The sequence below is a fragment of the Fukomys damarensis genome, unplaced genomic scaffold (genome assembly GCF_012274545.1).
Source record: "Fukomys damarensis isolate Sample0158 unplaced genomic scaffold, DMR_v1.0_HiC HiC_scaffold_8, whole genome shotgun sequence".
NCBI classification, from domain to species: domain Eukaryota; kingdom Metazoa; phylum Chordata; class Mammalia; order Rodentia; family Bathyergidae; genus Fukomys; species Fukomys damarensis.
In genome coordinates this window covers 2,830,981-2,843,333 of record NW_022900920.1, presented here as the reverse complement: position 1 = coordinate 2,843,333, position 12,353 = coordinate 2,830,981, and the positions used below count along the sequence as shown (strand labels likewise).

Here is a 12,353-nt window from a genome sequence, read left to right as displayed (position 1 = left end):
GGGGATTTGCTTAAAATATCTAAAAGTAGTCCATGTTTTCTTCCTTACTCAAGGCAGATAGCCCCACCAGATTATAAGTCTTAAGGAGAGGAAATTTTGCTTTATAATTCTCCTACATAGGGGAAGACAACACTTTGTAAAGGGAAGGTGTTCAGTGAATGCCAAATAAAGCTAACAGAGTATTATTTTTAAAATAAAAAGAGCAATGATAAAAAATTATGCAATGTAATATATGTTGGATTCACTACTTAATGATCCTATTATTACTAATAAAATTAGCAGCTAACATTTATATACTTACTATAGGTACTGGAACAGGAATGCCAGTTCCTATGGCTTTAAAAAATAACTATCTTTTACAGACTATCTCATCTGATTTCCACTTTATGAACAAGGAAACAGAGGCCTCCAGAGAGTAAGTAAGTCACCCAAAGTCACATAGCTAGTAAATGGCAGAGCAAGGACATAGGACCTAGGCAATCTGATTCCAGAATCAATACTGCAATGTTATCCACTATACTGTACTGTTCCCATGTGGAACACAAATAAATGTTCTGCTTAATACCTAAACAGTACTTACAATTTCCACAGGAAAAAACTTTTTTTTTTAAAGTGAGAAGGCTTGGGTTCCATGAAGGCAGGTATATGAATATCTGCTCAATACAAAAAGGTGCCAGAAGAGACCAAGAAGTCTCACAAATGCATTTTTTAGGTCTGAAGAATAGGAGCTCTGAAGCATAATAAAGGAAGGGTCCCCTGTAATCCATATAGCCTCAGTATCGACAGACAGCATGAACTTAGCACAGTGGGTCTCTATTCACAAATAAAGGCATTCTTCAGAAAAATAACAGAGTATTCAGTTAGCCAACAGTCTCTTTTTTAATTGCAACACTAAAGTGTCCTTTGTATAGCAAAGCATTTAAAACAAATACTTGAAGTGGAGCTGCATGCTGATGTACCTACAGACAACTAGAGGAGAATAATAAAAGAATGTCCATGTAAAACAGCTGTCGCAGTAGTTACAAGATTCAGCTAACACTAAACCCATAGGGTAGCATGAAACACTGCACAAGGAGTCATATTTCCTTCTTTAGAAATTGACCTCTACTCATCTTCTGAGATAACTATAGCTATCACATAGAAATAATTTTCCTTAGAGATAACCAATTAATAAAGGACACTGCACATTCTTCATTTCTGTTACTACCACTTATAAAAACCAGGGCAATCCTCTCCCGTTTCCATAGTCTAAAAGAGGCCTCTGAACAAAGCACTGGGGAAAGTCAAAACTACCTTATAATCATTAAGGTTTCAAAAATTAGTTGAATTCAACTCTGAAACTCTAGCACCTGCCATGACACACTCTGTCACTGGTTATCTGGCCAGTGCAGCTGAGAGTCCGCAAGCTGCCTGCTATCACCAAAGCAGAGTGGACAGGAAGTATTAATGGCCTTGTTAGACTGGCAATAAACAAGGAGTTTGAAACTTCAATTCATTTAATGGAAAAAATGAAGTCACTTTTCAGTAAGTGGAATTTTCAGAATAAATTACCTCCACAGATTCCACAGATCTTAGGCTAAGGCAATGAGACTGTCTAAAGCCTGAAGGCTGATAAAAAGCACTTAAGTACCAAGCCCACATCTCAAGTCTTTACATACAATTCAACAGCCTATAAACGAGAGGTAACTTCAACTCCCAACTTATAAGGGAAGAAAAATCCTGCTTGTGGATAAGGAAAATATTTTCTGAGAACTCTTAGATACCAGAAAATAATCAGAAGACAGGTGAATCCAAATGTACTCTAATTGAGCCACTCAAGACTGTCTTAAAAAGACAAACAACCCTCTTATAGTTATTATTACTAATGTCAGTTGCTGGTTTTATCTTAATTTGTCTTCTACTTAAGATCTAAACCATTTAATAACATCATGGCAATATCATGGCAATCATGGCCTAGTAAAACCACAACAAATGTTTTCTGTCTAGGAGACATTATATTTCCACAGGAAAATTTTTTCTAAGTTTAGAGCAAGAACCGTAGAAAAAATCAAGAATGAACTGAGGGCCAAATTTCTCAGAAAACAACAGTAGGAGTATAAATTAGGATGCTTTGGTGTGAGTGGGATACAAAAATATCCTGAAATGTCTCTTATACGTAAGGCTTGAAAACATTTTTTATAAACTTAAGAGGCTCCTAGAAATGGAAATGACATGGAATGGGCTTCATCATTTTTTTTTAAAGCACACATCTTACAGTGAATTCTAAAAGGCACCAGGGAAGAACAACATCCTATCAACTCACCTTTGGCTTCTTGCAGTTTCTTGATCTCTGCTTCTCGTTCTGTTTTGCTCTGCTTGCTTCGAACCCCAAGGGCACTGATGACTAACCTTCTGGCTAAGGCTGCTGAAGTCTCAGGTCTTTCCTTTGGTGGCTGAAGGAATTCTGAATGGGAGAGAGTGAGGGAGTAGAAGGGGATAAGGGAGAAAGCACTCTAGTTTCAAGTGATTTAACTCGTAATTAACATACAAAGTAGACTAACAAGGGTTGCATCAGCTGTAATTAATACAAGCCTGATAGATGAGGATCAGAGGAAATTAACATGGCAAAGCACAAACAACCCTGGCTTCATTATCTGCATTGACACAATTTCTTACAGTTACTATCCAACAGCTAAAACAGAGGTAAACTAGGTACAGTGTCACCAAAACTGGCTGCTAGAGCCAAGGATTTAGCTCAGTGGTGCTGTGCCTGTCTTACAAGCACAAGGTCCTGAGTTCAACACCCGGTACCAAAAACACACACACAAAAAAACAAAAACTGGTTGTGCATTGCTTGCAGTTAGTGTCTCCCACTCTCCAACCAGCTGTTCTGATGGCTTATTTCCAACATGGTTTTCTTTTCATACTTCCTTCATATGAAAAATAAAAATGATGTCTTTACAATTCTGGATGGGGTACAACTACTGGAAAAAACAGTAATGCTGTCATCAAAAGGAACAATAAAGCATCCAGAGATTTTAAACTCACCAGCATAAGCTTTAGCTTTGGCCTTGGCTGCTCTTGTGGCCTGTGACAAGGGCCGGATCTTCACCATGGTATGTTTAATACTCAAAGCATCACGAGCTGTGAGGAAGAATAAATGTGAGGAAACAGAAGAAATGAAGTAGAGTTACATACAGGAAAATTAAGTATTTCCTAGATCTTATTTTGTTTTCAAAGCAAGAAAGAAATCATAGAGAAAAATGTAAAGTATTTGGCAGTGATTACTTCAATCAGGTAACAATAAACTGTGGCTCCATGACCAACTCCAGCCAGCTACCTACGATTATAAATAAAATTTTATGAAACAGAGCCAGGACCATTTATTTGCATATTGTCTGTGGCTGCTTTCTTGCTACAAAAGCATAGTAGCAATAGAAACCTTTTGCCCCACAAGTCTAAAATATTTATTACTTTACCTTTATGGAATAAGTTTGCAGAACCATGACTTAGATGGTTCAGAGAGGAACCAACATTTCAACAACTCTAATTTCATGTATCAGATTTATCATGAGCCTAATGATTTATGTACAAAGATCTAATCACATATTCAGATGATAGGGACTGAAATTTCTCACTGATAGGCTAACAGGCTACTTCAAATTCATTAGTCTGAGGCAAAAAAAGATAACATGTACTGTAAAACTTAGTCCTCCTGCCTTCTTACATCTCTATCTGTAATCTGTTTATATTATCATAACTGACAGTTATATGTGCAAATAACCTTGGAAGGAGTTGATTATCTCTCCTAGTATCACTGGATTAACAGAAATGGGAGAAGGGGCACATATGAGTACCCAAGCGCTTCACTTCAAAAACTTCTATCTATTCTACTATCTATATTAGCTGAATAAAATGCCCAATTGGAAATACATAGTAGGAGAAATGGACAATAAGAAAACACTGAAATATACTGGATGAGTACCTGTGATTGGACTGGAGAATACTCCTAAAGCATGTGTATCGTCCACCCATTTAATATCAAATCCTTTCTTTCTGCCACAAAAGAAAACAATTTTATTTAACATAAAATTTTCTATTATGAAACATCTTTCAAACAGAGTCTTATATATAGCATTTGATGAGACAGAAAAACAGACTGCACAGGTGGAATGGGGATAATGACACAAAATCAGCTTGGAGGACAGAAGAAGCCCCTGAATTTTAAAAGCAATAATACCACCATAAAGAATTACCTGGGAGTATTTTATGTTCCCAGACATTTTATAGACATCAACTAATTAATCCTCACAAGTCTCCTGGGAGACAAAGTATTTACTGCAGTATTTATAAAACATGTTTTTATGGAACAGGGAATGAAAAGAGATGGAAAGGGAAATAGAGAAGGGGGAGAAGAATATAGGAGGAAAAGTAGTCAGAGAAGGTCACTTAGATTTAATACAAATGTACACTCTGTCCTTGAGAGAAACTGAAAGACAGAAATGGAGGTACTGTATTATGAAATATCATTCAAATTCTTTAAAAAGTCAAGTAATGGGGAAAAAAGATAATTATAATCATAAAGTCTTATCTATTCTTTCTTACTTGTTACAGAAGGGTAGTAAGAAAGAGAAAATAGAAAAGACTGTGACAAATTCAGAAACAAGGATAAAAGAAATCATGATATGAAAAATACCAGACAAGATTAGAAAGTATCAAAAGAAGGAACATTTAGTACTAGAAAAGTACCTTTATTTTGGAGCAGAACTATATAATAAGATAAACACCAGGATGGTAAACCGACAGCTATTTTTTTCAGTAGGAGTTTAAAACTGCTCATGAATTCAATAGCGTTCACTGGAGAGATCACGGGTCTGAGGATCAGATATATGGAGACAATGTTCTGTCTGCTACCTTAAGACTATGAACTTTCTTGAGGCTAGGTCTGTTCATCTGTGAAAATGGGCAGAGTACCTTCCTCATAGAGTTGTGAAAATGGAAATGAGATCACCCATAAAAAGGCCAAGAATAAGGTGTTGCTCACTCAGTGGGCATATTATAAATGGTGCTCATTTATCTTAAAAGCAATTTTCATCAGGAAGATTATGAACATTAATGAAGATGGTAATGAAAACACAAGTTGACTCTAGTAAACAGACTTAAAGACATTATTCTAAGTTTCTGCACCATGACCTTTTAAAAAAATATTTTATGAATCATTATAAAGGAAAAAAAGACAATTGCTAAAATATCTTTCCTCTCTAATACTAAGTCAAAAAAATTTTGTTGAGGAAAAAAACAGGAAGAAAGTAGGCTTTGAAGGTTAAAGTGCTTCCTGAATATAAGCATAAGATTGACCACAGCAAAAAATGATCATAGAGAGGTTAAAGACTGCAAGTCTATACTAACAGGACAGTTTGCAAATTGGCTGGGAAAAGACCTAGATTGGTTCTGAAAGGCTGTTAGACTTTAGGTTTTATAATCCTTTAAAATTCTTATCTTTTGGAAATGTTTTTGGATTTGAAAGAAAAATGGTTTTGCAGGTAAGATTACAGAGAACAAACCCAAGTAAAGTAATAATTCTTAAGAATTAACCACTCTTGAAAAGATTTTGACACTAACAAAAATGATCCTTGGTTTTACAAATTGTTGTTATGAATGAAAATCAAAGGTAGTTCCAATTTGGAATTTAATCCCACTGATTTTAAAGATCTATTATGACTTTTATACTGAACAAGCCCTGAAATTGGGCCTGATCATAACTGTAATAAATTAGAGTGGCTGACCTACACTACACAATTAATATAAGGCTTATGGCAAATATTAACTGCCATAACTAATACATATCTAAGTGGCACTTAGAGAAGGTGAAAGAGACTAGACCAGAGCAATATTTGAAGAGATGTTGTCTATAACTTCTCTAATATTAATAAAAACCCTAATCCTTTGATTCTGTAAATCCAGATAATCTCAATCAGGATAAAAAAAAAAGAAAGAAAAATCCACAAAGCCCACATCAAGATGAAAATGAAGACCGAACACAGAGAAATTCTCAATAGCTTCTGTGACAGTTAATCTTGATTGTCTTCCTAATTGGAATGAGGGATGCCTCGGAAATTAGTAAAGCATACTTCTGGGTATGCCTAGGAGAGCACACCTAATTTCAGAGACAGCATGGGAGTCAGTGAACAGAGTAGCCTTCTCTGAATATGGGTGATAAAATACAATAGGCTGGAATCGTGTATGGAACAGAAGGGGGAAGAATGACGAAGTCAGCCAGTGCACACAAGTTTGATTCTTCCTAAGCATTGCCTGTGAACATCAGAGTCCAGCTTCTTCAGCCTTTCTATGTGGACTCACAAGAGCTGACTCTAAAGGAAGCTTTCAGGTCTTCAGTCTTGGGCTGGGGCTGCATTACTGATTCCTGTCACTTTGACATTTCCAGCTCCTTGGATTAAGTAGCTACTAGTTTCTTTGACTCACCAGCGTCTGTCCAATGTGGGACTATCCAGTCTCTGATCCTGTAGGTCAATCTAATAAATCCCTTGTTAACACATACACACGTATGCACTACACACACACACACACACACACACACACACACACACAGTGTGATTAAAAATATAGAAAATACATTTTTTCAAATCATTACAGTAAAAGACACATTGCCACAACCCTTCCCCATACAATCCTTAAATTCAACACTTATATTGCCTTTATTGCCATTTTCTAAAACAGCTCTAAAGACCTCTTTCATGACTCTCTATTTGAGCTATCATGGCTGCCTCAGTGTCTTGAATCTTCTGAAAATGTTTATTTTTCATAGTCATTTTGACATTGGGAAAGAGCCAGAAGTCGTATGGTGCCAGATGTAGTGAATAAGTGGATGAGGATACACCACAAAGTTTTTAGGAGCCTGCTTTTCTGTTGGATGGCACTCAGCAGCAGCATTCATATTCATGTACATATCTCACCACACCTGGTAAAGACACAAAAGAGGACTTCTAGAACTGCTTCAGAAAGAGGTAAGAACAATAGAATGAGTGCGTTTAAAGCCAGGGTATTTCTTCCTTTTTTTTTTTTTTTTTTTTCTTTTTCTTTTAAAAGCAAGGGGTATTTCTGAGGAGGACTAATGGCAATGTGTCTTACTGTAATGAAATTTTTAGAAGTTAAATATTCACTTTTCAATCGAACCTCATTTATGTGCATGTTATATGTATATATACATATATGGATAAATGTGTGTATATATATATGTATGAATATATTCTATCGATTGTTCCTTTAGGGAACCCCTGACCAATATACTATACCATCCAAAGAGAAAAAGACAGTATAATCAGAAGTGTCTAGTTGTCAGACTGTCAGCTGACTTATCACTGAAAGAGATCACAAAAAAAATAGTATCTTCACATTTTTGAGAAAAATATCTGCCAATGTAAAATTCTTTTTTTACTGTTGCTGTTTGTTTTTTGAAATAGGGACTTGTTACGCAGTTAAGGCTGGCCTTGAAATCACTACATAGGTGGGGCTGGTCTTAAATTGAAGCTATCTATCCTCCTGTTCAGGCTCCTAAATACTGGGATTACAGGCATGTGCCACTACACCAGCTTAATGTAGAATTCTATACCCAGCAAAAAAATGTCATTCTCAACAATGAAGCTGAAATAAAGCCATTAAAATAAAACTTAAGTTTGTTTCCAGCACACTGTTTCTAAATTAAATGCCAAAAATCATATTCCATATAAGATGAGAAAGATTTCAAATAGAAGGAGTAAGATGCAAGAAGGTATAAATGATTCCAAGTACCACCAAGGGGGGAGTTAAATGAAGTACAGAAAATGGATAAACCTAAACACTGAATATATAAAATAATAATGTCAAATAAAACTTATAAAGAGAAAACAAACAAGAATCACTCAGCCACAACAGCACATAGTTTTCTAAGTTGGGGAAAGGAGAGGTGACAAATGGAATTAAAAGTCCTTACAGTGTTTAGAAAGAAAGTAAAAAATTACCTTTAGTTTTCTGATAAGTGAAGCATGCATTTTATAACTTCTAGAGTGAGCACTAAAAACAGATAATCCTTAAAAAAAAGTAGAATAAAATATACCTAATAAATCCAAAAGAAAGCTAGAGAAAAGAGAAAAAGGACAAGTAAACACACGCAAAGAAGATGGAAGGTAAATATAAAAATATATATTTGGCTATAAATCCAAATATATCAATGGCAATAAATATAAATGGACTAAACATACCATGAAAACAGATTCAGGAGTTATCACTGATGTCAGTCTTCTTAAAAGCTAACATGAGGTCTAGAAAGTCTATGTGGCATTTTAAAGAAATTCAGAAGAGCAGTCTGATATTTCTAATGGACCTGGACTAGATAATAAACTGGACTGCTAAAGTAAACAACAGGAAATATGAAAACAAGAAGTGATTACTCAGAAGATGTTATTAGAAGACTTCATTCCACCTTTCCTAATATCTGTAGTTACTTGTAAATACTTACTGGTAACTGCAGAAAACCCGTAGAAGGTCTTCTGTACGAAATTCTTGGGGGAAGTCATAAATTTCAATGACATGTGGGAACTCACATTCACTGAGGTCAATATCAGGAACTTCATGGTTGTAATAATCAAATCTGGGTTCCTGGATGCTTTCTTCATTCTTCATATTCCCTGATAACTATGGAGGAAGAAGCAGGTAAGTGATCAATCACATCATTAACATCAAATTAAAGCATTATAAAATATCCTCGCATCAATAAACAATCCTACTCCCTGTCTCTATGTTCCCAAAGATTTCTTAACTTTTGGCACTGATAGTATTACTGCTGATTATTGCCCACAGTGTTTGCTATTTACTTCATATTACACATGTAGAATCTTTGAGAAGGTGCTGAAATTTTAGCAGACAGGAAATTCCTGAAACTGAACTTGTACCTATCAACCAGTGAGAAATTATAGACTGATCAGAGAACAGTTATGCAGGTTCATGGTAGAGCTAGCCTAGCATGTACAAAGCACCTGGGCTGAAACCTTGTAGCACAAAGAAAGGGGGATGGGCAAGAGAGAGAAGGGGTGCAGGGAGCAGAGGAAAGGCAAGGGAAGGGAGGAAGGGAGGAAGAGAGGGGGAAGGAGGGGAAAAGAAAAGAGAAAAGGGGTAGGAAAAAAGGGAATGAAGGGGAGGGGGAAAAAAACTCAGACTATTCAATGTGGTGATAGGGTAAATTCCAAAAGGGGCATCCAGAAACTGATTATGAAACAACAGCTAAAGAGATGGATTAAATATTTGTTTTAACTGAGCTTACAGATCAGGCTCATGGCTTTTTCTCTTCTGGAAGTAAAACAAAAATAAACCAAAGTTTTCAAAAGGGTTTTAGTTCACCTTTCATTCAATATATTAAAAGGGTGAGGAAGGACTGGGGATTTAGCTCAGTGACGCCATGCCTCCCCTACAACGTCCTGAGTTTGATCCCTGGTACCTCGAAATAGATAGATAGATAGATAGATAGACAGACAGACAGACAGACAGACAGACAGACAGACAGGGTGAGGAGATAGCTTACAAAGGAATTTGTTTAGACAAATGTCTACAGTCCAAATAATTAAAGTCTCCAGAATAAGACTTACTGAAAAGAATCCCCACATAAAATATTGAAAGAATTAATAGTAATGAAAAATACTTTAAATTCAAACTATCTCACTTAGAAGAAACAAATACACATTCAAACCCTGCAGGTTATTAACTATTTCAAACGAAACAGAAGGTAAAAGGGAAAAGTGACAGCAAATATTGCTACTTTAGTACTGACCAGCCAAAGCTACCAGATCCTTAAGGGTATCCTCTCTCTGCTGAACAAAAGTCTAACAAGGTTCCTTCAAGTTTTCCCTCTAATGTGCCTCTTTTCTTACTTTCTTATTTATTTATGTATTTATTTATTTTTGGTACCGGGGATCGAACTCAGGTCCTTGAGCTTAAATTCCAAGCCCCCTCTTTTCTTATCAAATAAAGAAAATGAGAAATTGCAAAAATGGATTTAACTTTTACTGGGGAGGAAGGAAGGCAGGAGGAAAGTGATTTAGGCAATACCAACAAAAATGTTTTGTTTATTCATTTGCTTTTAGTTCTTTTTCTCCACTAAGCATCAATTTTACATCTAAAAAATGGAAATGATACTACCTAACAAGTACATGAACTAAATGAGATAATGTAGAAGCATACTGCTTGGTATGCTTAGTACTGACACAAACTTAAAGTACTGTTACATATCAAGCAAGCACATTACTTTTGCTTTACTTAAGATGGAGAAAACAGGAAGAGACTGTTCTTTCCACTGTAATAAGAGGATAGACTGGTTGATCTACGAAATCGTAATTTTTGTTGAGTTCATGAGAGAGCTGAGTTTGCAAAAGGAAACTGAAATCCACAGAATGACAAGTTCCTCCTGAAGAGAAACAGAACACATAAACAGTCTTTTCTGCAGACCATATAACTGACTACCACACAAGTGGGCTCGAATACGTCAGCTAAAGATTTAACAAATTCTTACTCTAGGGTAGCCTACTGTAACAGCTTAGAGATGATTAACAGACTCAGAGACTCACAGACAAGAGGAGTATTTAGTTACTTAGACTTACATCTTTATGCCAATGCTACACTATCTTGATTACTGTAGCTTTATATTAAGTTTGGAAATCTCAAAGTTTGAGTACTCTTTGTTCTTTTTCAAAACCATTTTGGCTCTGTGGGGCCTCTTGCATTTTTATAGGAATCTGAGGATCAGCTTGTGAACTTCTGCAAAGAACAGGCAGCTGGGATTGCACTGAATGTGCTACCCAATTTTAAAATATCTTAACAGTACTAAGCTTTCCAATAAATCAATATAGGATGTCTTTCCATTTATTTAGATAATCTTTGATTATTCTCAATAATGTTTTGCAGTTCTGTGGGAGTAAGTTTTATACTTCTTTTATTAAATTTATTCCTAAGTATTTTAGTTTTTGATGCTATTGTAAATGGAATTTTCTTCATTTACTTTTTTGATTGCTGGCACTTACCTTTTTGAGTTACTCTGGAAAAAAAAAACAAAGTACTGCATATTTGTGCATTTAAAAATTGGGGCTAAACTGTGAGAAATATAATGCAGTACTTGTAGTTCTCACAATGCAAACTTAAAAAAAAAGTACATTGGAAGTATAAATCCCAAGAACTGATAATTAAGAGGAAGGAAAAGTCAGAATAGTCTGGCAAGAAACTTGATTATGATTCCTTGCTCAAACCTGAATTCCTTGCCAAAATTGAAGTTGTAAGTTTTCATCTCATCTCTGAAACTGATTAAAAAACAAACATAGCAAAAAATATAATTCTTATTCCAAATTGCATGGAATACCTATACAGCCTGTAAGTTACATAACTGTGTAACACAGACTTCATTATCACCAGGGATTCCTAACTTTTCCTAAGAAGAGGAAGAACATTTTATTTTCTATGTTGTGTATACTAATGTTAGCAGCTTATAATTCTACTGGTATTGCTTTTCTACGTGTGTGTCTGTGAAGGTAGAAGGCCATTCCGTTAATTGGTGATCTCTCCTGAGAATCTCAACAAAACATGCAAAGGAGCTTGAAAAAGTGAGAAGAAAATGTGGCATAAAAGGTGGAAATGTAGCAAAAGGAAAATGGCATGAAGGTGGAAGTAAGGATCAGACTGTGAAGGGGAGCAAGGAAGCTAGGACCACTGACAGAGGGAGTAAATATAGTAGTTCACAGCTTCAAGGAAAGGCTCTGATTCCTGAGGTACCTTAACTGTCCAAGAGAAAAGACCAGCTGATCTACAAATTCCTAATTTTTTTTGAGTTCACGAGAGTGTTTTGGGGTGTTTTTTTTTTGGTACCAGGGATTGAACTTGGGTCCTTGTGCTTGCAAGGCAGGCAACAGAACCACTGAGCTAAATCCCTGGCCCTACGAGAGTGTTGAGTTTACGCAACAACCAAGGAAACAGAAACTGTCCAATGCAATAGTTGCCTATCATGTGGCCATGAAGTACTTGAAATGTGGCTAGTACAAACTGAGATATGTTTTAAGCATAAAATATACGTACAATTTCAAGATTTAATACAAAAAAATGTGAAATATATCTCAATAATTTCTTATAGTGATCTCATACTGAAATAATATTTTGAACACATTAGATTAAAATATATTAATTGTGCCCCCTTATTTTAATTGTTTTCCTCATATGACTACTAGAAAATTCAAAATTATATGTAAGGCTATCGTATTTTTACTGTAAAAAAATAAAGTATTTTTCCTAATAATCTCATATACTGGGGCAATATTTACTATAGTCAGTATGAAACCTTCATA

At 35.5% G+C, this 12,353-nt stretch overlaps 1 protein-coding gene across 4 annotated transcripts in view; it reads right to left on the bottom strand.

The window, feature by feature from the left end:
- The window catches only part of R3hcc1l (R3H domain and coiled-coil containing 1 like), a 90,274-nt gene that overhangs the window by 18,888 nt on the left and 59,033 nt on the right, over positions 1–12,353 (bottom strand). For 3 of the 4 annotated variants that reach the window (XR_004516270.1, XM_010638512.3, XM_010638511.3), the window contains exons 3-6: positions 8,495–8,670; positions 3,965–4,035; positions 3,028–3,123; positions 2,303–2,443 (exon numbers count right to left, since the gene is read on the bottom strand). Coding sequence is in view for 3 of the 4 variants with exons in the window: in XM_010638512.3 (XP_010636814.1) it covers positions 2,303–2,443; positions 3,028–3,123; positions 3,965–4,035; positions 8,495–8,670 (484 nt within the window). In the remaining variant the exon portion in view is untranslated. Of the gene's footprint in view, positions 1–2,302; positions 2,444–3,027; positions 3,124–3,964; positions 4,036–8,494; positions 8,671–12,353 lie in introns of those variants that run through there. The other variant, XM_010638513.3, reaches the window with a different exon arrangement.